The sequence below is a fragment of the Eulemur rufifrons genome, chromosome 7, assembly GCF_041146395.1.
Source record: "Eulemur rufifrons isolate Redbay chromosome 7, OSU_ERuf_1, whole genome shotgun sequence".
NCBI lineage: Eukaryota > Metazoa > Chordata > Mammalia > Primates > Lemuridae > Eulemur > Eulemur rufifrons.
In genome coordinates, this window is record NC_090989.1 from 74281236 (window position 1) to 74308145 (window position 26910).

Genomic DNA, 26910 nt, shown 5'->3' on the forward strand with positions numbered 1-26910 from the left:
TGAGAAAATTAAACTAGGATGTCATTATATGAAGACTTGGTCTGAGATTTAATTTATACAATCAATTTTACTATCAGAGTCTAGAGTGCCGTTTTATTTTTATATTCATATTCTGATTTAATAATTTTAAAATGTCTTCCTCTGTCAATTTTAATCTCTTTACCATTATGGGGAGAAAACAAAAAATCCTGACTACAAAGATATTGCCTCCTATATCATTCTATACTGTTTTGAAAGGTGATGCAATACTAATGAACGACACAGCACAAAAAGCTGGATAATTATACAACAGTAAACTCATTTCATCAGTTTTATAGGCTTATTATTGCATCATCTTTCTAGGCCAGTTGTCCAAAAGAACTACAATGAAAGCCACTTACATAATTTAAAATTTTCTAGTAAGCACATACAGAACAAGTAAAATTAATTTTATTAATGGATTCCAATCCAAAATATTTTCAACATGCAGTTAACATTAAAATCAATAAGCTGTTTTACTTTGATTCTAAGTCTCTGAAATCTAATGTGTATTTTGCATTTTCAGTACATTTTCATTTTGACTAGCCCCATTCAAATGGGCAAAGTTACATATAGCTAGAGGCTGTGATATTGGACAGCACAGTTTTAGGCAATCTCACTATTATTTTTTCTTTGTTTTTTGAAAAAAAATGAGTCTTTTTTTTTGCTCATTGATTGAAAATAAGGATAAAATGATTCCTAGAATGATAAAAAATGTCTAAATATATGGAAAAACAAATCACCAACTTTCCATAATACATTTTGGATTTGTAAAAGGGTATAATAAACTTATGATAATTGCAAAAAATGAATTGTATTTTTTAAAAGTTTTTTCCTTGCACTTCATAAAACTTCTTAGAGAGAATAAAAGTCATGAAATACCAATCTATACAAATGGTTAGAATTGCTTAAAAAAGAAATAACAATTAAAATTGAGTCCAAAGAGCTGTGATGGCATATCAAAGATCGATCATTTTTATAGCTCTATAGTTCTGTATTCCTCATACTGGCACCACTGTATCAACCATTTCCTGTATGGGGATCTACCATCTAGATTTCAAGGAATAAGAATTGAGTCTTTTGGTTCCCCTAATTTAAGCTGTACCTGCACTGCCTGTCCGAATATATATTTTTATAATATGATTACATCTATAAATAGGAAAACAAAGTGCTAACTATATATTGTATGTTATTCTGTAAAGTTCTTTTAAAGCCTAAGGTATTGTATTCATGCCATCTAATGTTATCCCATAGAAGAATAAACTGTCTCATTTCTTTAATAAAAATTAAGGCATTTTGATAGAAATAGTATTTTATTGACTGAATTGATGTATATAACTGAAACGGTGATATTTAACAATGAGTTTAAAAGGGAACACAGTCCAGAGCCTACTATCTGCAATGTGCTCCTACACGCACCCAGGGAGATCTCTATTCCACTGCCACAGTGCTGAGGACTTCATCACTGAGCATCACCAGAAAGTCACTAACTTAGACATTAGGAATATCTGCAGCCCTATTCTAAAGCAAACTCTTTCTGACCTCAATGAAATAGAGCATTAAACCTGTGAGTGTCTCATATACCAAAAGAAGATAGCTTTCTGGTCTTTCCTGTTCATAGACTGGCTAAAGTAAGAATAATTAAATAATTCATAGATGAAAAACACATCAATATTTGAACCTTTCTAATGCTTCCCCCAGTGTGTTTTCCCCAATAACATAAATAAGACCAAAGGATGGAAGGATGGACAGAGAGCAAATAGACACACACACACACACACACATCAACACAATTGCTCAACCAGTTTTTATTTATTTTTAAATTTTATTGCATGTCCTGGCAAACATAAGTGGCTTGTAGATTTGCCTCTGGTTCACCAAAAGCTTATAACACAAAATACCAAAAGACAAGCAACTGAAGCTTAAAAAAAAAAGTATCATGTCTATAAGAAAGAACATTTAGAAAACATTAATAAAGCATATAAAACTTTTGAAATTTGCTTAATTTTTGTACAATTATAAAATAATAAAAAAAATATCCCTTTAACATTCAATATCCCACATACTGTATTAGAGGGGAATATCAAGAAAACAAAAGGTAAATGGATTTAATGAGGAAATTTCTTCTTTCCATTTATATTGAAATCCATCTCCAAACAAAAACATTCCCATTCTCCAGCTAACTGCATTGAGCTGAGGCCATAAGAATTCCATTAAGCCCACTCCCAGTTGTCTATACTTAATATTCTTTTACCCTTTATACTGGCTACTCATATACTCAACGAGCATACATTCCCATGAAGATGTGAGGCCAGTAACTGTGCCTAGCTTTGGCTAGTGCCAAATCCATGAGATACAGTACGGTAATTTCTGAGTCCCTAGTGCCTGAATAGTGCTGAAATAGTTCAGAAGTCCTCGGTTTACTCAAACACTCAGGACAGTCGAGGAAGCCATTTGTCCTCCTAATATTGCCAAAGCACAGCTTTCATTCTTCCCCTTAACGGTTTGCAAAACTGCATGTTTGTTTCAGAAATTAACAGTGCTTATTACCATCTAAGCACAGCAAAACGTTGAAATCAAGGACTCACTCTCTTTAACGTACAAAATTAAAAAAAGTAATAAAAAAACTTTCCTTCCCTCCCCATCTTAAAATTACAGCATTATTTCTTATTTGACATTGTATTCTTAGTAAATAGTATTCCCATGAAAATACAAAAACAATTAAAAAAGGTTTCACCTGTGGTTCTGGAAAACCCACTATCCCAAGAAGAAAAAAAAAAAAAATAACCAAAATACAAAGTATGCAATTTCACACACAAATATATATATACATTTTTCAGATGAAACTCACACATTACATTTTAGAGCCACATCAGCCCTTTTGCACTTTAAAATAAAAATGGAAGCTTATGTGCAATGACAGTCCCTTACCAGAACGCATGGGAAGATTTTAGAGCTCATTAGCATGTATACAAAATATTTGTTTTACATTTTGAAAAAAATAATGTAATACAAAGTATGTTTCTAAAAGATCTAGGAAGAATATCGTCATTTACATGTTTTACCAAAGTTTGAGGACAATTCTTTGTTTATGTGGTTTAAGTAACCGCTTCCATGAAAAGATTATCCCTTGCTCTGTGGGACATTTGTGTGTCTGTGCACAGTCCCTAAGGGAGACGGACGGGAAATTGGGTTCTCACAGTTACTTTCCAACAAACTGAAACTCTTACTGATTAAAGAAGAAAAAATGATACAATGATGCAACTTACTCCACAAGAAAACAAATCTCGTAAATTTATATTTCCCAAATCACTATTCCTATATTAAACCTTGAAGAAAGAAAGGCAAACAAGCCTCTACATGCAGAGTTTTATAGACTAGGAAGGTCTTTAAAAGAAACATTTACCAAATATTATTATTTATGCTTCAAAAGATTTTTCAAGAACTTTAATTCATGGTTTGCTGAGATTATCTTACTGTTTAGTGCAGATTCAAGATTTCTGAATGATTCTTATTTTTCTTGAATATTCTTAATAGATAGTCCAACTTCACCATAAGAACTAAATAGATGGCTTTCATCCCAATCAAATCAACATGAATTCTAAGAAAAGTAGCAAATATGTATTTGAGTTAGTTAATCTACTAGTGAAATTTAGTTTTAAGACTTCTGTGATGGCAGCAATTTTTTTCCCAATAAATACTATAAGATAAGGTGTCTGGTGTTAAATTTAAGGTGTTTACTGATATACTCAGATACATGACACCAGGTGTTTTTGAACTGGCTGCTATGGACCTTTTAAGAATTTTAGCCATAACTCATATTCCTCATTCCCAACCAAAACCAAAATAGGATGTGTCCTTTCCTTTAGTGTGTGGTAATGTGAACATAAACTTTTTTTTATAATTGAACTAAATAACCCCAAAGTGAACTACCTTCACTAGAAGGGATGTTAGTAACATAAAATACACCAACATTGAGGAAAGTGTACATATGTACAGTCTCACCCACAAAATATGCAATGGTAAATAAAACTGGATCTATTCAAAGATTTGATGTGGCGTGTGTTTAGTATCTAGAGAACTGAAAGTACCTATACATACATCATTGTTACACACATGTAACTAAGCTCTAGATATCTATCACCATACATGATACCCTTTGAGAGGAGTATAGAGAAACCATACAAAACAAGTAATTTTTTTAAAAAAGTCGATAAGTGCAACTCAATTTTCTTTCCTTTAAATTACATTTTAAACAATACTCAATGCCCCCCACCCAAAAATATATACTGTATATTTATATATTTATATATATATAGTCTTAGACTATAAGGGTGACAATGCTTTATAAAAGTCAATGAGAAATCTCTGCAGCTTAAAGAGACACCCACCTCTTTTTTGCTCACTTCTACCTAGCCACGGCTGTGTCAGTCCTGCAAGCAATAGTTTTGAAGGCTTAAAGCCAGAATCAGAATCAGACACCAGGTCAGATGTTAGGTAAGAGGTAGCCTCTTACTTCTCCTTCCCTTAAGAAATCAAACCGAGAAGAGGAAGGGGAGGAGCTAGGGAGAATGCTTTGAAGATCAAGCAGGAGTGCTTTGTAGTGGGATGGGTAGGTGGGACGAGGACAGAAAGAGCCCACACAACAGGGCTCACTCCCCCTCCTCTTTGATGCGCTGTTGCTTGTTGCGACGAGTATCCATGTCAAAGTTGAAGTCATTCCACTCATCTCGGGGTGGGAAGGAGATGGTCTGGCGGAGGGTGAAGCGCACGGCATCAATGACACGCTCACCTCGGGTCTCACTGGAGCCCACACTGACAGTAGAGGCACCACTTGGGGTCCGCAGGAGATGTGGAGGTGAGGAGAAGTCATGGAGCTGCCGGTGGTCCAGGATGCCCTTCCAGATTGCGTGTCGGAATTGCTCAGGGATTTTTAAACTTGCCAAATCCTATGCAATAAGCAAGGGCGTCAGGAAGAATTAAAACAAGGAGACAAATTGATACTTAGTCCACAGTCATTCCCTGATGCTCTGGTTTAAGCGATCTGAATTTATTGATCTCTATATTATTATAGAAAATAAAATTAACTCTCTGATTGTCTTCAGTGCTATATGTAACTAAGCACAAAGACACAGGCAGCCTTAAGGTATCACCTCTGCTTGTGGATAACACTTCACTTAGTTTCTACTGGCCTTAGTTTCTTCATTGGTAAAATGTGGATAATACTTAGAGAGGAGGGCAAAACTCCCAAGCAGAAAGATGAGGTACCTTCCGATGTTTAAATCTACCTGGCTCTAGTCACTAGAAGAAAGGTATTAATGGAATGTCACCACCACTTGAGTGAGGAGATAAGAAGAAAAGATGACTAACAGGGATTGAGCACTTTCTACATGCCAGGCACTGAACTAATTATATTCATGATATCATTTAATCCTCAGGTTAGTGATAAACACTATTACATATATCTGTTTTGTAGATAGAAAAACTGACGGCCAGAGAAGTTGACAAGTCTGAAGTCACAGAAATAAGTGAAACAATTAGAGACTGAGGATATCCTCGGAGCCTAAAACTTCCCTATTGGCCAGAAGGTCTCTCGGTGTTTGAATAAATCAGTGTATCAAAATGCAGAGCAGAAATCAACCTAAGTGCCCATCCACTGAGGAGTGGATAAAGAAAATGCAGCATTTATATACACCATGGAATATTACTCAGCCATAAAAAAGAATGAAATAAGGTCTTTTGCAGCAACTTGGATGGAACTGGAAGTCATTATCCTAAGTGAAGTAACTCAGGGATGGAAAATCAAATAAGCATGTTCTCACTTATAAGGGAGAGCTAAGATATGGCTACGTCTGGTCACACAGAGTGTATATAGCATAGAGTGGTGTAATGGACACTGGAGACTCAGAAGGGAAAGAATGGGGGAGGGCAAGGGGTGAAAAATTTCCTATTGGATACAATGTAGATTATTCAGGTGATGGATATACTAAAAGCCCAGACTTCACTACTATACAATTTATCCACGTAACAAAATACAAATTGTACCCTCTAAATCTATTGAAGTAAAACAAAATGCAGAGCAGTGTGTCTATGTTCTATGGATGGTGGTAGAAGGCATTCCAAATAGGGTCAATCTTGACTAACTGGTGGCATCTCTTACATTTATTTGCATTAGCTCCTCCTTAGATTGTTTCAGTGATAGCCCATGTTTTGTTATGGAGCAGAATGCTGGGGAGAAAGCACATTGTGCTTGGTGTCAGAAAACCTTAGCAGAGGTTCTTACTCTGTCACTGACTGGCTATAGAACTTCAGCAAGTCACTCATTCTCTACTGGCCTCAGTTTCTTCATTGGTAAAATGGAATACACTTGCTTTTTAGGTCAACACTTATTGTAGATTCATTTTTTAATGTAGCTATGAAAGTATTTTATAAATTATAAAACACACTATATAAATGTTAACCATTTGTGTTATTATATTAACTCATCTTTGCATCATATAGGGGACCCTAATGAAAATCCCTCAATTTAAGCATATTCCTCTTTCAGAAAGTGATGCCACATGACTTAGACTAGTGGTAAGTGACAATCTGAGAAAGAGGTGTCTATTTCCAGAAATGAGCAGGAACAAACTGAGGTGAGGATGAGAAAATTGTGTAGTTTTTCAACATTTCCAAATTTGGAAATTTGTAGTATGGTGTCATTTTTTTCCATGGTGTTAATTTTTAGGCAACTAGAAGTATTCCAATTTCTTATTGTAGCAGAACACATTATAAAGAAATAATTCACAAATAGGTAAGTGAGTACAGCTTTTTTACGCTTCTTGGACTGTTTACTTCTGGGACTCTCAGTAAGTCCAAAGCTCTTTGCAAACTAGCCTCCATTAAACTTCATGATTCTCTGGATAGATTTTAATTGATGACTGACAGGTTAGAAAGCTGTGGCCCAGAGACTGGCATAAGATATAGTGAACACCAGCAGAAATGGACTTAATGAGTATCTGCAGATCCTAAAAACCAAAGGAGCATTGCCGGCATGCTCCCCAGTGGGAACAAGTAGAAAGTACGACTTTAAAAATATAGAGAGGGGGCATACTCTTTGCTCCATAACATAGGACTCTACCATAGGAGGCTTCCTCAAATATAGGGCAACTCTATCCTTTTCAGTGGATGGAAGTGATTGAAAAGTTATCTGAATCCTATGGAAACTTACTCTTAAAGCTTTCTCTACAGGTTTTGCCTGTAATTTATTCTATCAGGGAGCAGCAGCCAGGGGTGATTTATGAGATAGAGGGGGTGGGCATAATGGCAGTATAGTATATATGTGTCACCTCAGGGCTGGGACATTATCATGCTGCAAGGGCATCTCTAGCATCGGTGCTCAAGGAGGGGGGAAAAAGAGGTCCCAACTACAGAAGCAGCAGCAGAGGCAGAAAACTACCTTCTTCCACCAGTCAAAAGTACCCTCTGGAAGCTAGAAGAAAGCATAGTGAACCCCAAAGAGAGCAGCATGAAAATCAGCCTGGGAGACAAATCAGATTACCAATAACCAGAGCAACACTAGCTCCCATGTGAGCAGCAGTTCAAGAAGTGGCATAGGAAGCAAGAGAAGGACCCTTCTCATCTAGCTTGTTTCAAAAGACAAATCAAATAATAACAAAGCCAGAAGGTGATAATTTTGAACCCAATTTAATTAACTGAGGTCCAGGGAGGAAAAGTGGTAATCCCAAGTTCTCATTGCTACTAAAAAGCATGATTGAGACTTGAACCCATGGCCATTGATAATTCCCAATGATCAGAGATGGATAGACCCTATTTTGATAGAATTAAAAATGAATAAAGGAGCATACAGATTTAGAGAGACAGCTGAATCCCCCTTAAAGTCTTACTTCATAGGAGGCAGAAAAGCCAGTTAATAGACTTATAGACCTCAGGGTTCTATGCCTGGTTTTGTCATAGCATAAGACTATTTTGTCATCTCTCCATGTTTTTAAGTGAGAATAACACCACCTGCTTCCTGCTATCCTCCTTGGGGATTATATAGATTAATGAGAACAACTATAAATTTCTATGAATTCTTTAGAAATTATAAATTTCTTGATGGTGGGCATTATGTCTCTTCTCTTCTGCTTTGTAAACAGTATGGGTGCAACAGACAATTGTTGACTTCTCAGACAAGCTAAAGAAGATTGATTGCTAAGCTTCTAATATGTATAGGTGAAGGCCTGGGAATCTTTCTAACATGGTTACGAGTTCCACCAAAACTGAGGATTGGGGACAAGACAAAAACAAATTTTAAAACTAGGAGGGATTGAACTACAAGGAAGTTGTCACCAAAAGGAGGAAATGAAGAAATAAAACTCAAGAGAAAAGTCTAACAGTTACTTACATCCATGGAGTAATGCTCAATCTGATAGATGGTGGTCAGCCCCTGGGTCGTGAAATAGTCCAGACATGATGAACAGCCCAACCTCGCTAAGAAACTGCAGAGGGAGGAGGGAAGAGGAAGGAGGAAACAGAAAAAGAAAGTTCACCCCATCTGCATTGGCGAGATAAAGGAAAACCCAACATTTTGCCCTTAGATGCCCTGCATAAGAGACTAGAGACAGATAAAATATATGTGGGCCTTGGATTTGAGTTTTGGGGATTATTGGTGACTTGAAATTTGGGTCTATAGAAATTAAAATCATGTATAAGGGTTTTGGCAGATCAGCAATTATCATGTGGTGATCTGTGGAGTTCTAGGGCCCTGTATCAGTGCCTTAGGAGCCATTGTAAGGAGGGAAAGGAAAAGTCCAGTGTTCAGGTTCCCAGCCCTCTTGCCACCTGGCTCTTCACTCAAAAAGAGCATCTCTATTTTGTTTTGTATTTGGGATCTCTGAGAATGGTTTATGTGATTAAGAAAAAACTGCAGACCCCTATTCTATGAAGTCATGAATGCCTTTTGATTCACTTCCTCCTCAGAATACAGATCCCCTTCTTTTGGGTGCTGATCTGAGACTGAAGATGCTGCCATCGTCACAGGGCCAGCCTCTGGGTGGGATAAGCCATGCACATTGCCATTCTGTGACTGACACTGCATGGGGATCAACACAAATCATTCCAGCAGCCAAATGAAAGAACCATTCTGCACATGAAGCAGAAGCAGAAGATGTGCACGAGGTGTGAAATTTGGGAACCTACTCTTGCCTCTGTAGGAAACAGGTCTTTCAGGCTTCATCCATTTCTTTCTCTGCCTGGAGTATACCCATTTCCTACATGCAGAGCAGTAGAGGCCATCAGGTTCTTGAAAGTTCCTGTCATTTGTGCTAACATTAAAACTTTTTTATGGACATCCAACTCCAAAATAATGTTCTCATGGTGGCTGAGAGCTATGAGGGCTAGAGAGCAAGAAAGGGAGCAAGATAGCAAGTTTACTACCCTTTTGGGAAACCCAGCCCTGAGCACCAATTTGAGGGCCATGATTGACAGTGTTAAACTGTGAGGGAGGAGACAGGGAGGAAGTGAAGGTGAAGGAAACAGACATGAAAACTATATGCCTATAAATATACATCTTCACTTGTCCCCATGCTGATTATACAGTATTGATTAAACAATGCTGACCATTGCACAGATCAGAGAGAATAGTGGCTGAGCTCCAACCATAAAACTGCTTCCTTTCTTTCAACTGTTTTATCGAATTTCACAGTATCCACCCTCCACCACCCAGAGATGCTTAGGACAGACCCCCAGGGGCACATGCTGTGGACTCACCTGACAATGCTGCAATCTGTGGGGTACGGAGGTGGGGGGGTGCAGTGGGAGGTGGATGGCATGGAGAGTGGGGGAGGGAGGGCCTGGGTGGGGCTGAGTCCATTCATGTCTCCAGCCATTGGCATGTGGGTGCCCATCATAGGAACTGAACAGAAGCAGGAGGAACAGAGAGGGTTACTGCCGTCATCATGTACCAGCATCCCAGTGGTCCATCTTGCCTGGTTTAATGTTATCAAGGACCTAAACTACCAGCTTTTTTTTTTAAGCCTTATCTCTCACTACATCTCTTTAATCACCCTACATTTAGGCAATCAGAATAGTCAGCAGATTCCAAACTAATTGTATACTTCTAGATCTTTGTACCTTTTCCTAGGACAATCTCTTCCGCTCCCCGCCTTTCTCTATTTCTAATTCTTTGTCCAATTGTTTATTGCTCTTATTGTTAACATGTTCCTCCTTGTATTTACCTTCATGGGTTATATTTCTGTCTCTCTTACTGGTCTAATCTCAAGCAAAGATTAGATCTTAGCCATATATAGGTACCCACAGACCCTAGAACAGTGCCTGGCACAGAGTAGTTGCTCAGTAAACTTGGGTTAAGTGGACAAATGAACAAACCTGGGAAAATGAGAGTGACTTTTGGAATATTTATTTGGGAATAGGAAAACTTACTGTAATATTTGTGAATCACATGCCTAATAAAGGATGATCCAATTTGAGATTCTAACTCTTTCTTATGTTCCATTTGAGAGTTGTGTACAGGAATACCACCAATACTTACTGATATTTTACTAAACCATAAAATGTCAACATTCACTGATAGAGAAGAAAGCTTAACATCAATATTTATGAATCAAATTTTGCCTTCAGGTTAAAAAAAACAAAATAATATATCTAAAAAAAGAAATGTAATGTGTTTCTACTTTATTGAACAGTAGTGTGCCTAAGGAGAAGGCCTCCAACACTAACCAGCTAACTAGAGAGCAGACCCCACCACATCTCAATCTCTTTCCCTCCTGAATTTCCTGAGTACATCAAAGGATAATTGTAAAGTACAAATAAGAAAATTTAGGCAAACTGTAAGTTATACAAATGTGAACTATCATTAATATTTTGCCATCCCAAGAAATAAGTTGAGAACCCTAAGATATCACAAGAAAAAAAATGAAGTAGAAAATTAATGGTTTCTATTCTTTTTACTGTCAAAGTAGTAGACTTGTCAAGGGGTCAAGTTTTAAGCCTTAGGACGCGTTTATCACTAGCGAGAGAGCAGTGTGGCTCTAAAGTCTGTACTGCCATACCAGGCAACCACACCACATACACCTCTATCCCATTAAAATATGAATGTGTGTCACCAGACCATGGAGCATCACAATTCTAGCCTCCCTCAACTTCTTTAAGAAAATTCAGTCTTTTCAAGGCAACAGTGAAATGTAAGTTCAAAGTCTTGATCAAAATCATTAGGAATTAATTTGAAAAGACAAGATTGAGGTTACTATTTTTTAGGGGGTGGGGTTCATAAGATACCTGTGCAGCGTTCAGTCATCTGCATCCCTGAGGATATTATTTATACATCCTTCTGCATTTTTACCATCCTTTATTTTCTTTCAAGTTTCTGTATCTACTTTGTAGATTTAGTCACACTGGACAAGATGATACATTTATAGCAAAGCTATATGCCAGTCATTGTCCATTTGGAGGCCCAATTCTCAGTGTCTTTTGCATTTATACTTAGCTGATAGGAATTTGTGTGTGAATAAGTAAAAGGCAGGCTATTTTGTATGTAAGTTTCCCACTGACTGTGTATGGGATGGAGTAGATGATTTGAAAAGGCCAAGATTTTAGGGACACAGACTCAAAATGTTAAACGTGCAGAGTGATAATTTTATGGATAAAAAATTGAGCATCAGGGCAGAGAAGTAATTTGTCCATAATTAAACAGATAATTTTTCAATAGAGTCCAGACTATAATCTATTATATTTCTCTAGATTTTAAGTACACTACAACATGCCACTTTCTACACGTTTCATACATTTCCTTTTGACTATCTCAGAGGTTACAAGAGGTGTGTTTCCTTCCAGATTGACAGGAAGTGGACTGCTCTTTTCATAGAAATCCTTATCCTTACAGAAGAAACAGCCTTACCAGAGTATTTGGTAATGAACTATACACCTCCCAAGTTCACTGTCAGAAACCCGAGCCATTCAACTTTGATCTGATCTGTCCCACTGTGCCTCTCACTTAGCTTAAGAACAAGTCCCATCCCAGAGCAGAGTCTTCTGCTACACTAGCCCTGTTCATCCTTCAGCCTCAGCTAAAGGGAGATGCTCTTACTGTTGGCTCCCATGCCATCAGGAATGGTGGTGGGAGTGAGGGCGTTGCGCTGTTGAGGGTTGATGAGCTGGCTCACGGAAGGCAGCTTGTTCATGCTGTTCATTTTGTTCAGAGGTGGGGAGCTGTTACCGTATGAAGACTGAGACTGCATCGAGGTCCTAGGAACACAAACATGGAATGATGGTAAGCGTGGGACACTGAAGAGTGGGGACTTGTCATTTTCAACAGGTCTCAGATTAAAACACGGCCTCTAACTATACACTTGCAAAATATTCCTCCATTATTGATGATAAGAAGTTAATTGTGTTTCCATCTGAGAATATGTTCTGAATAGGGAGGAAATGATTGCAAGGCTATCATCAAATCATACTTATCCTGAATGTGCAGAGTGCAAAGTTTAATATCTTTCTCAAGTATTTCCTTTGTTAGAGAAAAAATAATTGTAGCTTCCTTTATTCTTTATTGTTTTCTCTATCCCCTTCCCCTTCTCTTGCCCTTCAACTCAAAGAAGTTTGAAAACCAGTAAAGGAAAAGAACTGAGCAAAGACCTAAAGGCCAATGAGAGACATGGAGACGCCAACTCAAATGGCAGCTGAGGCATTCCGTTTGTATCTTCCTACGCAATGCTGGATAGGCAGAAAATAACTGCAAAGTCAAACAAACAGGGCATTTGACAGCACATCCTGCAGTCATGCAGAGGTGCCTACTTGGAAACATGCTTTCTCAGCTGAAATGTTCATGGTCCATGAGAGATACCATTAGAGAGATAACAGCCTTTGTATGTAGAATCCTGAAGCCCAAAAAATGGTTGTATTGATTTCCCCCAGGTATCCTGGGAGAAATGGAAAAACAAAACAAAATCCCAAGGGTTTTCCATTCAGCATAACCTTCACTTTGGAAATTTACTAGAATTAGTTTGTCACATATTATATTATAGGTAATATTCCTAACTCAACTGCCATCCCTGACATTTTGTTTTAATATAGAACTAATGATGTATTCTTGAATGAATACCAGAAAAATCTAAGCCTTCCTCTAGTGTATATGAGGAAGCATATAGGTCCCTGCACAAGGCACTTAACATCCCTGCTCTTGTTTTCTCACAAGAAACTATACAAACCACCTACATATTCACGAGTTATATGTCAGAGCTAGGAAAACTAACAAGAAATGGCCCCTGTCTTTGAGATGCTCTTGGAGTAGTGGATATCATGGGGATGATAACCCATCTTACTTTGTAGGGCTATGATGAGAACTGAAAAAGAGAAGATGAGAAAGAACTTTATGTAGCATTTACACAGTAATTATTGTAACCACAGAATGAAGATGGGGCTTTCAACATGTTTCTAATCTGTGGTGGGAAAAGCTCCCCTTTAACAATCTTCAAACAAAATATGTTATTTTGTTCCTGTTTGCCTTTTCTCTGCTGCAGCCATATTTACATTAGAGGAGACACAAATGGTTTTCTTTGAGTTTTATTTGTGTGTGTGTGTGTCTCTGTGTGTGTGTGTGTGTGTGTGTGTATCTCACTTACATGATTGAAATTTTGGAGGCTCTGTAAATGAACCCAGGTCCCAAGCAAACATGGCATACAAATGTTTGAAAAAATAATAGAAAATGGCTCTAGCACTTGGGTGCTACAGCAGTAGGGTTGGTCTTTGAAGCTACCACTCTGCGTTCTCTACAACTATGTGAAAACAAGGATGGCTCTGTTCCATATCACTGAAGAGCCACAGCTAGAAGAATGCAAACAATATGCTGTATATGCATTTGATAAATTAGTATGACAAATAATATACAATGAACAGTTCTGCTGCATTTTACAATCACTGCCTTTAAGGGAGTAGGGCAATGACTTTTCTCATTAGCCCTTTTCAAGGACTCATAATTACAGATCCACATGGTATAAACTAGTGTTTATATAATAAATCCTCCCAATTATAAAACACTTCAGCTTACCAAGCTCTCCCTTTATACATTTTCTGAATAATTGTCACAACATTTCTGTGGAGCCTGTCATGGCAGGGCCAGGATGGGCAAAAATTATTCCTATGATACAGAAGGGTAAATATAAAGTTCTAAGGAAAAACTGTGCCCAAGGTCACACATTCCTAAATGCATGGATTCACAGTAGAACCAGTTCTCTTGGCGCCCAGTCCAAGAGTTTTGTTTTTGTTTTTTCTTTTCATTCTGCAGCCCATCCCCATAGACAAAACAGTGGTGGACAATAAGTTACAGGAACAAGAAATGGGTGAAGTGGTAAGAGAAATGTGGGAGGTCACGATAGAGTAGGGAGCAAAGGATACAGTAAAGGGAGTTACTCCAGCTATTATTGGGCATTTCCAAATCTATTCCATCCCTGTGGAGGAGCCTTGCAGGAGAGTCAGCACATCTAGATATACTTAGGAACATCCTTAAGCCCTTATCAACATGTAGGAATATGTAGGGCAAAGCAGCAAAGAGATTCTCTGCCAGCTGTTCTTCTACGTCTGTCTTTGCTCACTACAAAGTACCTACAGTGCCAGGTGGCCTGTATTCCAGATGCAAGTTGGTCCTCTGTAACATAAAGAGATCTGTACCTGCCTCTCCCTCAAACCAGTTAAATATACAGCAAGAGCTAATGGAAAGCATTGCTTGAACCATTAATACCCACCATTAGGAAAATAAAAATACATTTAAAAGCTTTGCATTTTCCCTGGAATTCAGCAAGTGCCTTCTTCCAATTCCTGTTATAATGTTCTTCTCCCTTTCCTTTATGGTTGTGATTTTGGACTATTTTTTATTAGTTCATTTATTAGTTTTCATCATAAGCCACTTAATTTGAGGAAGGTAGGTAAGAAACCATAGACCAATAAAGAAGGAACACAGATTTTAGAGTCAACCAAAACATATGGGTCACCTCCTGGATCTGACACAAACTAGTTAAATGATGTAAGTCTCTTAAGTCTTATTTGCTTAATCTGTAGAACAGGCACTATGCCCACTCTGAAAGAGTCACTGTGAAGATTAAAAGAGATCATTTCATAGCCCTGGACATTATCCAGTGATTTGTAGGTGCTCAAGAAACATTGCTTCCTTTCACTCTTCCCTGTCAGCCCCAAATGTTTAATTTAACACTCTGGTGTTTGGTCACGGGGATGGAAGGTGCCAATTTAAGAATTAGTAGGAAGAAGTGGCCAGAGGTGACTAGAAATCTAAATTCAACATATCCAGAAATTAGCGTGAACAGCTGAATGGGGATAAGAGAGTGGAAAGTGTCAGAAATTCTGAATGCATCCCCTTTAATGCAGAAGTGAGTTTTAAAGCCACAGAGAGGGAGATCAGGATAGTCTGTTTATTACTAAGTTCACAGTGACTGAAGCAGAAAGAACGTTCTCGGCACACTGTGGAAAAGGGAACAAGGGTGAGTAAATTCATAGCCTATTTAAAAGCCTTAGAGAACAATCATATGTTTTTCCATTACAAATATAATGAGTGAAAAGTCCCAGAGATTTCTGGAAAAACTGAAGAGAAGGAAAAAATGTTCAAAAGAACAAATACTATGGCCAGTGCGGGCCTGGGTTTCTTTCCGGCCCTCCCCTCCCCCACCACCCCCACAAAAACCAAAAAGGGAAAAGGTAGCTCTCTGTAGGAAAAATAACAAGGTGCATGCCTCAGGTTATTTCCTCTAGAGGCTTACTTGATTTTTCTAAGAATTCAATGTAACAGAAATAGAGAAATGCATGTTTTGTGTATTTCTGGTTTTGAGAAGAAAGCCTAAGTGAAGCCAAATCCCAGTTCTTAACCCTAACAATATAACCTTCTATACACATTGCTAAGAATAAAGTTTCAAAGTTCAGAGCTAGAAGTAGTTTTAGATCATCTAGGATTAAAATCAGGTTTCCTGATTCCAACTCTAGTGACTATCTGTGTGGTAGAATATCAAAACTCCTGAGAAGACGCAAGTTATCCTGTCCACCTTCCAGGAGATGCCTGGAATTCGACTAGATTCCTTCTTTGAGCTTAAGTCTTCTATTGCTAATTAAAAAGCAACTGTTTGGTAGAATTTTGCAATACCTTCACTAAATGTAGCTCACCAATCCATTTGTGGAGTGCAGAATTTGAGAGGAGAAAGGGATATTAAGAGCAGAACAACCTTGGTCTGAGAAAAGTCAAAACAGGGGAGGACATAGGACATCAGAAAAGAAGTTGTTTCTCCTCTAAATTTTATTCAATTCTGACTACCTGTGACATTTTTCTCTAGCTGGGTAATGCTGCTTCTAAAGACAGTGCAGCATTTATTCTCTAGATGGGTCAATCATAATTTTTAAAATATTTTCCATCATTTCAAATATGTAAATTTATATATAAGTCACTGGAAACACATCAAAAACTAACATAAAAATAGGCTGAAAGAAAATAAAAAACCCTCTGAAAGAAAAAGCAAATTTTAAAAAGCTAAACATATTCACCAATCCTGTAAGGGCTTTGTGAATCAAAATTATTAGACTAATTAAAAATATTTTGCAAATATTGTTTGTTCTTAAGTATTTATCTAAGCTACTAGATTGTTTTTATGTAGAAAATCTCAGTAAGCTTTTAAAAGCAATCATTCAAAGCTCAGAACATATTGTAATTTTTTAAAAAATTGGACAACAGGTTCCACTATGGATTTCTGGCCAAATATTTGCTAATGTACATTTCATAGAAGCCAAATTATTTTAAAAATTTGGATTTGATTTAAATTCATTTTAGAAAATTTGGCAAATTAAGATATAACTTGACGCTTGTTCAGAGATGTCAATAAATGACTCTACTTTGCTTGACTCCCTATGACAAAATTAAACACTCATCATAGGGCTAACATATTTTTTTAAGTTAGTTTAGGCATTAGGCATTGTATTAATAATTAATTTTTAGGATTGATGACCTTGATACAGAATCTTAAATAAAAACACCAAATACTGACAGAAGAAATGTAGAGAGGACCAAAGTGGCTGTGCTATGATTCTTGTTCTTTAGACCTGCACATGGTACTTCAAAAACCTGCATAAGAATAGCCTAGTATACAAGGGGAAAAAAAAGCAAGAGAGACAGAAACAAAAAAACTGCAAGATAAACCAAGATGCAAAAGTTTATTTAAAATTGAAATCACACATTCATAAAGCAACAGCCTCAATAACAAGAAATCATTGTGGGGACATAGAAAATACAGCACTGGTGATTAGGTGTGGGGAGATGGGGAGACAGGATAGATTTTTAAAGTCTGTATGCTATTATTTTAAAGTATGTTTTTAAAATGAAATGGAGATTTTCTAAACTCTTTGAGTTATCTACTCTATAATTCCTAGGCCAGGAGTACTGATTTTAATATGTGTCTGCTTGGGTCTCACTTAATCAAAACATAAGTCTCCTGAATAAATAAATGCATTTGAACGGTGTCAGTCATATAGTTTTATGGTAGGTAGGATTGAGGACTAGGAGCTCTAATTAAACAAATTAATCATAGATTTGGAGATGGGACTTTGAACTTCATGTTGGGCACTGAATAACAGTAAACAACTGCCTGGGGCAGTATTCTTGGGGTGGTTTTATCTTTCTATTAAAACCATGAAATAAGTTTAACTACCATGGGGTGTAAACAACAGTTTTGGTGGTAGGTCTCCAGGGTTTCATATGCAAAGAAAACTGGATCATATCAGAGCTGACACATGGTGGAAAAGACATGATCTGACATGGCATTAATGAACTTTCTATCTACATGTGAGGGGAGGACATTAATTATGCAAGTCTCCAAAAAGAAGAGAAGAATACATCACCCCCCAAAATTGGTGTTAATTATCACCTCACCTCTCTGCTCAGCAGTACACCTGACATTTTCGTTTGTTAATATTAGCAACATTACTGCATGACCAGCATTCAAAGGGCCCCACTGGGTCTCTCCGTCACCTCTAATTTACTTATGTACAGACGACAACAACTTTTTCTTCTTTTCTTAAAAAGACATCTTAAGTTTGAGACCTGCTCAAAAGCTTCTTTATGAGTTTTAGAAACACAACAGAAGAAAACAGAAAAGGGTTCTAAATAAACATCTTAATGCCCCTTTCCCCACCTGACCTCCTCCCTCCCAGGAAACAACAAAAAGCTCACAGACGAACACAGTGTTTCCTGATCTAAGGATACAAAATCTGCAGAAAACGTCCTTTCTTGTAAAGTTTTGAGTCCCTTCAAAAGATTTTCTCACTAGTGGCTGTGTGCCTTTGAGCAGTTGGGTCTCAGAGCCAAAGTGTCTTCAAATCCTGTTTATGAGGGCTGGATAAACACACACAAACATATATACACACACATACACACATGGAAACATAACAAACACACAGGCTTAAAATACAGAGATGGGGATCTATGGGTACACTGATCGGTTTGGGGGGTTGGAATGTCTAAAGAAGACGTCAGACTGTTTTGGAGTTTCTCTCCGGGGCTCCACAAGCTCATTCCTGAAGCAGGCTGAAAGGAGACTGCAGAGAGGAACCAGAGAAAAGAAAAGATGAAGGCTTAGGACTTCATATATTCAAATCACTTGAATACAGAAACACATTCCTCATACCTTCATGATCATAGTATAGACAGAACAGAATGCCTGAAAATCTACTTTTGTTCCTCCCTTTTTATCCTTCTTTAAAATTACTCAGGGACTTCTCTGCAAGATTTTTATGAAGAAGAAATGAGATAAAGCAGTAGTAGTTAACCACAAGTGTACATCAGAATCAACTGTGGAGCTTATAAAAATTGCATTTCCTTGGATTCCTTCTGACATCAGGCCGGAACTCAGGAATATACATTTTTAACAAGTTCCACAAAGTGATCCATTTGAGGACTACTGAGACAAGACAGACATATGGTTTACTGGACTCAATTAATTGAAAAAGGGAATGTACAAACAAGAATAAACTTTAATCTATTGTAAAATGTCATCTGCCCAATTATTATGCCTCATTACTTTTCTTGTCTAGGTAACTACAAAGTATGAAGAAATATGATATTATCAGTATGGGGGCTGTGTCATCATGCATTTGTAAAGAACTATTAATGAGCATTTTGTAGGTGCCCAGACTGAGATGGATAAATATCTTAATCCTTTCAGTCACAAACTTGGCCTATAAATGCAAATAACAAACTCATGAAAGCAACTTTTACATAATTAGGGAATCAATTGTGCCACAAGGATGCCAGGAACAAATCCTTTACATTTTGCTAAAGGTTATGCAACCCCATGAACTCTTTGTGAATTGTTTCCCAGACTGGCTCTTTGAATCATGTTTGGTAACCTCTTTCAAAGGAACAAAGCCATTTTTACTTGGTTAGTGCTAGGATTCAGCAAATCATCTTGCCAGAAAGAAGTGATACCATCTTAACAGAATATACTAGAATACAAATAGTAGGCAGGCGACTTACTGCCAGCCAAAGAACTAAAACTTTTACTCCTTGCTTGAATATTAAAGTTTGGGTCTTCTCTTGAAGTAAAGACTGGCATGAGACAACATTAAGAAATCAAACTAGTGTTCTAGCTGTGGTAAGAGTATATAGCTCACAGGGGTACAGACTTTCAAACCTAGATTGAGACTAATTCTGCAATGAAATGTGAGAACTTAGAAAAGTGATTTAATCTAGCTAAATTTAATTAATCTTTAAGTTTTTTTCTTTGTTACTAATTCAGAGCTAATCTCTGCCCCAAAAACTTCATAATGCTATAAAGTCCACAAGTAACATTACAAACAATAAAACTTGTCAAGTTCCATAAGAACTATAAGTTGAATCATATCAAATTGCCAATATTCATTTTTTTTTTTTTTTACCTATAAAGCTAGCAATTTTAAACAAATATTCTGGAAATGTGGAAGATTTCTTTGTCAAACTTAGAAATATGTTGTTTATATTTTCCATTAGTTTGGAGATTTGTGTCCTCTGCCCTCTTCTACATTGATAATCCTGAATTGTTGCTCATGAGAAAAAATGTCAATATTCTTGAAGATAACCATACTCAAATGAGCTTACAGATATAGGACTTTAAACTGAAACAGCAAAAATACCAACTATTTGAAAAGAGAGACAGAGAAATGGGAATAGATGCTTTAGTTTTATAATTACAACTTGCATAACTAATGAAGCGACCAAATCATCGCAAAGAACTCTGTGTTCTATATCTGATTCTAGTCTTAGCTTTATTATGAACTGGCTATAAAATCACAGGTGTAGTTTATCAGGCCTCAGTTTCCCCAGCTGTGATCTAAGGGGCTGGAACCATGGTCTTGAAGATCCTGCTGTGTTCCAATATTCTCTGACTTGTATTACTGTTGAGCCACAATCATCAAGTGATCACAACAGAGAAGGAAACATTGAGAGCTCCTCAGGATGTCACAGATTAGTCTTATGATTTAAATAAAATTTATCCTGCAGGAGCTCAAAAATAATTTTCCAGAGGGAAGCAAGAGTTAGGCTGAGCAAAACTGTGACAAAATGATGTTGGCCTTGGATCAGGATGAAAGCCAAGAAGGAGAAATTATAGGAAAAAAGTGAAAAAGAAATAACACTGGTCTGATTTATATAGAAGCCAAAAGATTGAAAAATAGGTATTAAGTGGCTTCTGCAAAACTATCTTAAGAGTTAATGCCCCTTGACATTGACATTATGAAGGAAAGGAGGATAGACTGTGCCAAATTTGTCCTCACATTTGATTCTGGCTTTCAGAAACCTAACTCCCTCTATTTATATGAATGCAGGCCAATGAATTAAAATCAAATTTCTTCATAAAGAGTGCAAAGCCTACTTGTATCTATAACAATTTGATTCACAGCAATTCTATAAAATCCATCTTCCATAAAGCCTATGATCATGAAGGTAACTGTGAAGCAATTTTTACAAAAGAAAAACCATGCACAAATGAAAAGCAAGCAGAAAGAAAACACACAGTGGGAAACTAATAGAAGTAATTAAACTGAAAATATTTGACTGCCACCTTGTAGCAAGTATATTCCCTTCCCTCTAATTTTCCCTATATTATAAAGAAGGGTAAAAAATTGATCCCTTACCAGAAGAAAATTGGTACTATGTTTTTGGAAAGGAAATCACAGGCTATTACAGGCAATTTCCAAGCTGATTTATTCTTTTCAAATGATTGCCAAGAAATTAGAATCCCATTTTTCTTTGTCTAGTCATTCATACTCTTTCTTGGAGATTTGCATAAAAATTAGAGCTGGAAAAAACTCAGTTGAAGAATACAGCAACTGGAGAATTTATAGAGATGCATATCAATCATTGGAGACCCATGTATATATAATATTACAAAGACATAATTAGACCAAATGTCTATATTTTGCAGAGATTTAATTTTGCAGTCTGTTAGATTTCCATGCACAAATTATCACAGCTGTGAGATACACTCAAAAACATGCACATGATACATTTAAATGAACACACCAGAGAACTACGAAACTGCTAATTCCCCACTATTTATCTGTGGCCACACATGGAAAATAGTGAAAATATGTCCCTAAAATCTTCTGGACTTTCTAAAATAACATAATATTAAGGTATATTTTCTTCTCTGATGAAATAGATTATTTTATAAAATATGGATAATAAAAAATTTTTCCCTTAGAGCAATGCAAGCCAGTCAGACATTAAGTACTAGATAATTCATCCTGTAGGGACACGGGGCTATGTATTTTCATGTGTACCATGTAAACAAACACAAATGGCATATGTCTCTGAGTGAATGATGTCAATACTCCTGGCTCATCCAGTCTCTAGAACATGACACTGAACTGTTCTTTTTCTTGTATGACCTATAGAAGCTGTTTAAAATTGTCCTATTAACTTATGCAATGCTGAGAATAAATTTCTCGAGCTTTCTTAAAATTCAAAGGGTGTTCAGTTAGGAATTAACCACTAAATTGTAAACTATGGGAAGGCAGGGGTCCCATCTTTCTCATCTCTATCTTCATGCTTTCACAAAGCAGGTCTTCAATAATTTGTTGCATGAATCAAGTCAACTATTCTAGCCTTATCTGACAGTGGAGTTGTGTCATTAATCATATTCTATATCTAGATGGGCATGCCTCCCTTTCCCAGACAAAAGAGATCTCCATAAAAAAATGCTGCCATTTTATTAGATACTGAAATGTCACTTTAAAAATAACTTTAGAATTTTCTAAAACACTTTAATGTCTTTCTACCTTAGAATATACGTACAAGTACATTTATCAGATAAAATCTGATCCTCAAAAAGCAATGAAAGAAGAGACACTCATTTATGTATAAGAGGGATTGACAAACTACAGTGAGTGGGCCAACTTTGGCCTATAAGCTAAGAAGCTATATTTTTACATATAGGCAGGGGGAAAATAATTTCAAATAAATAACATTTCATGACATCTGAAAATTATAGGAATTTCAAATTCCAGGGCCCCTAAATGAATTTTTATTGTAACAGCCACTCTCATTCGTTTATGCATTATCTCTTGCTGTTTTCGTGCTACAATTGCAGAGCTGAGTTGTTCTAAGAGACCATATGGACCAGAAAGCCTAAAATATTTATTACTAGTGCTTTACAGGGAAAAAAAAAAAAAAAAAGGTTTCCAGTCTCTGTGCTAGATGGTCAGACTTTTTCCTATTAACTGGGGGAAAAAAAAAATAAGAAATAGTATCACAGAGCAACTAGTTCAGCTGATACTGTCACTGTGTAATTCTTCCGGGGTCATTTTGACTGAGTCAAACTATTCCAGAGTGAACAGGAGGGAATTGGTAAAAATTTCTTAATGCTATAACATACATATTTGAGGGAAGGTACTTATCCCCTCTGGGTCTGTATGTGGTGTTACAGGTCTCTGTTTCTTTGATCCCTGTTGTATGATTTTTTAAGAACTAAATCATTTTGACCTTAAATATATTAACCTATATTTCCATCTGATTTCCCAAAGAACCCATATGGTTGGCTATGGGAATTGTGTCTGCAACCCTGAATTCTGATTTTCCTTTGGAATACTCTGTGTTCCCAAGGAACCACTTGATTAAACTTTCTGCTCTGCCTTACCTGTAAAACCATATAATTACAATTTGCAAAACTTTCATGCTGAAAGTAAATGGTGAGATCCCTCCTGGCCAAAAAGGGTTTTAGACGCTCAAGTAGCTTAACATCCTTTGAACAGGGAGCATGCTTTTTTCTCTACCCCTCTGCTACCCACCCCACCCTGTAGCCAACAGGTGTTCAGAGGATCCCTCCGCTGGCAGGAGAGATGCATTCCAACCTCCTCAACTGCATTTATGTTCATTAAAAAAGAGAATAACAAGTCCTCTTTATTACATTTTCCATACCTAATGCCCTGTAACAGCTCATAGCACATCAGAAAAGATCCATTATTTATTGTTCATTTGCCTTTTTGTTGTAAAAGATAATCTTTGCCTCAGGTAAGATAGTTTTTAACTTCATTTCTTTTTTTTTGCCTGAAGAGAAATGTTGAATGTTTGAATTACTCTAAAGGGCTCAAAATGTATATATTTTACATTTATCTACAGAGACTCTGGCAATATTTCCAGCACACATATCATATCTTAATTAAACTAACAAGTGATTATTCCTAACCACAGAAAGGTAAATATAAACAGAGTTCTGATTGGCTATCCTCCCATCCTTTCATAAGTGCTATTCTATTCTTATTAGTCATAAAACAACATCATTAAAGATCCAAGAGTCAAGATAAAACTTACTATATAAATAGGTCATATGTATATGGTAATATGTTTGCAAAATCTGGCTTAATTTATGTAACAATGTATTATTAGAAGACAATCTAAAGCAGAGATGCTTTTAAAATGCGGCAAGATGATGCTACCTTGTCCTTCTGTATCCAGATATTTTCTGTAAGCATGCACTAGGTCTTAGCATCCTTCTCAACACAGCACTCAAACAAGTCACTTTATAATAAAATCTATTTGCTATACCTACTATATAGTGGTATTCCCAAAAGTGGATTGTGTGCATTCCAGGAGATGTGTAAGACAATCCACTGGGATAGGGAAATATTTTTTTTAAATTACACACATTACTACTGGAATATAGCATGTACTCAAAATTGTTTTACTGATAGATGTGTATGGATCAGAGAAAAATAGAACTCAGTGTGAGTTTCTTTGTAACTCACTAGAAATGGTTTGAATTCAATTTCAGAACACAGGTGGAACTCCTAAGGAAAGTTTATAAGGCACATAAGAAAATTGAAACTGAAAAAGGACTGCCACCTCAGCTCATCTCAATCTACTATAGTCCGCTGCCTCACATCATCATTGCCCATCAATCACCCTATTACTGATGCCAATAAGCAGTCACCCTTGCTCATGCCTCCTAAAACGACAAGTTGACAGTCGATACACTCACTGTTTCTGAAGTAAGTGCTGGTGCTGCTGCTGCTGCTGTTGCCTGTATGTTTCAATTGTGTGCTGAGGAAGGTACTGCATGAGTTCCAGGGATTCTTTGATCTTCAACAGCATTTCGTAAGTCTCACGGCCCCTCACCTACATAAGTGAGCAGAAGGAAAGAGAGGGAAAATGAAAAGCTGTAGAAATGTTAGAAGCATACTCAGTCCTCTATATTCATGGATTCTGTATTTGCAAATTCACCTGCTTGCTAACATTTATTTGTCACATGAAAATTAATACTCATGTTTTTGTGGTCATCTGCAGACGTGTGTAGAGTGGCAAAATATTTGAGTCACGTGTGCAAGTACCCAGCTGAGATAGGTCAAACAAGGAGATGCTCTGTTTTCTTATTTCAGCTCTCATGGTATAAACCTGAGTTCCTCTCATGTTCTATTTAGTGCAGTGTAGTTCACAATTCTGTGCTTTTTCTGGGTAATTTCACTATGTAAAATGACACCCACGTATAGTGCTGAAGTTCTATCTAGTGTTTCTAAGTGCAAGAAGGCCATGATTTGCCTTACAGAGAAAACACACGTTAGATAAGCTTCATTCAGGCACGAGTTACAGTGCTTTGGCCATGATTTCAATGTTAATAAGTCAACAGTATCAGTATAAATGAAATAGGATGTCTTCAAACAGAAACACACATAAACCAACATTACATGTTGATCAGTTGACAAAATGTTGTGACCAGAGCTCAAAGGAACCTAATTCTGAATTTCTCTTAGGAGCAACAGTTCTGTATTTATTTACTAACAGTTTTCGCAGTGCTTTTATAAAACGTTACTACCATAAAAAATGAGAATTAACCATAACTATATCTGGTAGGACAAAAGTTTTCAGCTGGGATAAAACGTGTTTCTATCTTTAAGAGGGTCTCTTAAAAGCTTTAAGAAATATGAGCAAGGCCAAAACTAGGGTGAGGCAAAACAGGCACTCAGGGCACGTGCGTGGCCCTGAGAGTTAGTGCTCACTTATATTTTCCACCCTAGGCACTACACTTGCCTCTCCTCACCCTGAATATGAAAGGCAGAATGTGTCAGAATTCAGAAATGGAAAAATGTTTCTACCTTTTGTTGGGCTCCTACTCATCCCAGCTCTGGGGTCCCTTCTCTAAGAAGCTGTTCCTGACCTCACCCTTCAAGTCTTCATCTTTGGTCCTTCCTCTGTGCTTCTGTAGCTCTATGCCTACTTAGCTCTAGGGAAGCATTATTTTATTACCTTATAACTGTTTGTGTCTTCAGTAGAGGACATGCTCTTTGAAAGTAAGACTTGTGTCCCACTGATCTCTAAATGTTTAGGGTCTAGTATATTTGCCACTCAACAAACACCAACTAAATACATCCAACTTTATTAATAGAGTTATTCCCCCCACAAATTTCAGTTTGACTAATACTTCACTAAACTTAAGACTAACTCATTATAGGGTACCTTCTTCATTAGTACAAACTGAAATTTTAAAATAGCTTTTCAAGTAGTTTCTATCTCCTTGGCTGAAAACATATTAAGTCTTTTGGAATATTTAATATATTAGGGTAATGTTTTACTTAAAGGTCACAAGTCAGTTTCCATACATATCTTGAGAAGCAAGACACTGAGAGTCTCAGCTAACTCACTGTCTGATTGGCCTATTGGCAACCTATTTCCCTGAGGGCCAGGGCCCAAAGAAGGTGGGGAAGAAGGTAGGGCACACCCAAACCTGTTGAGTTGCTTATGTTCAATCCCAGGGAGATGGCTCACAGTCAAATCTCCTGGCCCTGTCTGCCCATATCTCATGTCACATTAGATGGCAACAAGGGCTATACTGGTCACCAAAACTTCACTGCCACTCTAGATAGCAAAGACCTCAGGCAATAAGAATTCAACTAACTACAACTATAGTCTAATAAAGTGACCTCATTTGTGACCTCAAGAGGGCTAATGTTGCTTGTAGAAAAGAATGAGATTCTTACATAATAATTGGGCCAAGCTCCTGGCTATTTACATACACATTCATCCCTTGGTATGTGCAGGAGATTGAATCCACGACCCTTCCCTGCCCCTCTGGCCCCCCAGATATGAAAACTCTCAGATGGTCAAATCCCTTATATAAAACGGTGCAGCACTTGTATGTAATATATGCACATCCTCTGTATGCTTTATCTCTATCCTATATGCATAATACCTGATACAACGTAAGTGCTATATAAATAGTTGTTATACTGTATTGTTTTTGTATTATTTTTATTATTGTATTACTTATTGTTGTATTGTTCTTTAAAATAACATTTTATATTGTTATTTTTTATTGTTTTTTTTCAAGTATTAATACTTTTGATCCACAGTTGGTTGCGTCTGCAGATGTGGAACCCACAGAT

At 37.0% G+C, this 26910-nt stretch overlaps 1 protein-coding gene across 4 annotated transcripts in view; it reads right to left on the bottom strand.

The window, feature by feature from the left end:
• Positions 1-4670: 4670 nt before the first annotated feature.
• TP63 (tumor protein p63) overlaps positions 4671-26910 on the bottom strand; it is a 213906-nt gene continuing 191666 nt past the window's right edge. For 2 of the 4 annotated variants that reach the window (XM_069472788.1, XM_069472787.1), the window contains exons 10-14: positions 24513-24649; positions 12104-12261; positions 9769-9913; positions 8405-8498; positions 4671-4967 (exon numbers count right to left, since the gene is read on the bottom strand). In XM_069472788.1, the coding sequence (XP_069328889.1) occupies positions 4671-4967; positions 8405-8498; positions 9769-9913; positions 12104-12261; positions 24513-24649 (831 nt within the window). Of the gene's footprint in view, positions 4968-8404; positions 8499-9768; positions 9914-12103; positions 12262-17191; positions 18598-24512; positions 24650-26910 lie in introns of those variants that run through there. The other 2 variants (XM_069472789.1, XM_069472790.1) reach the window with 1 other exon arrangement.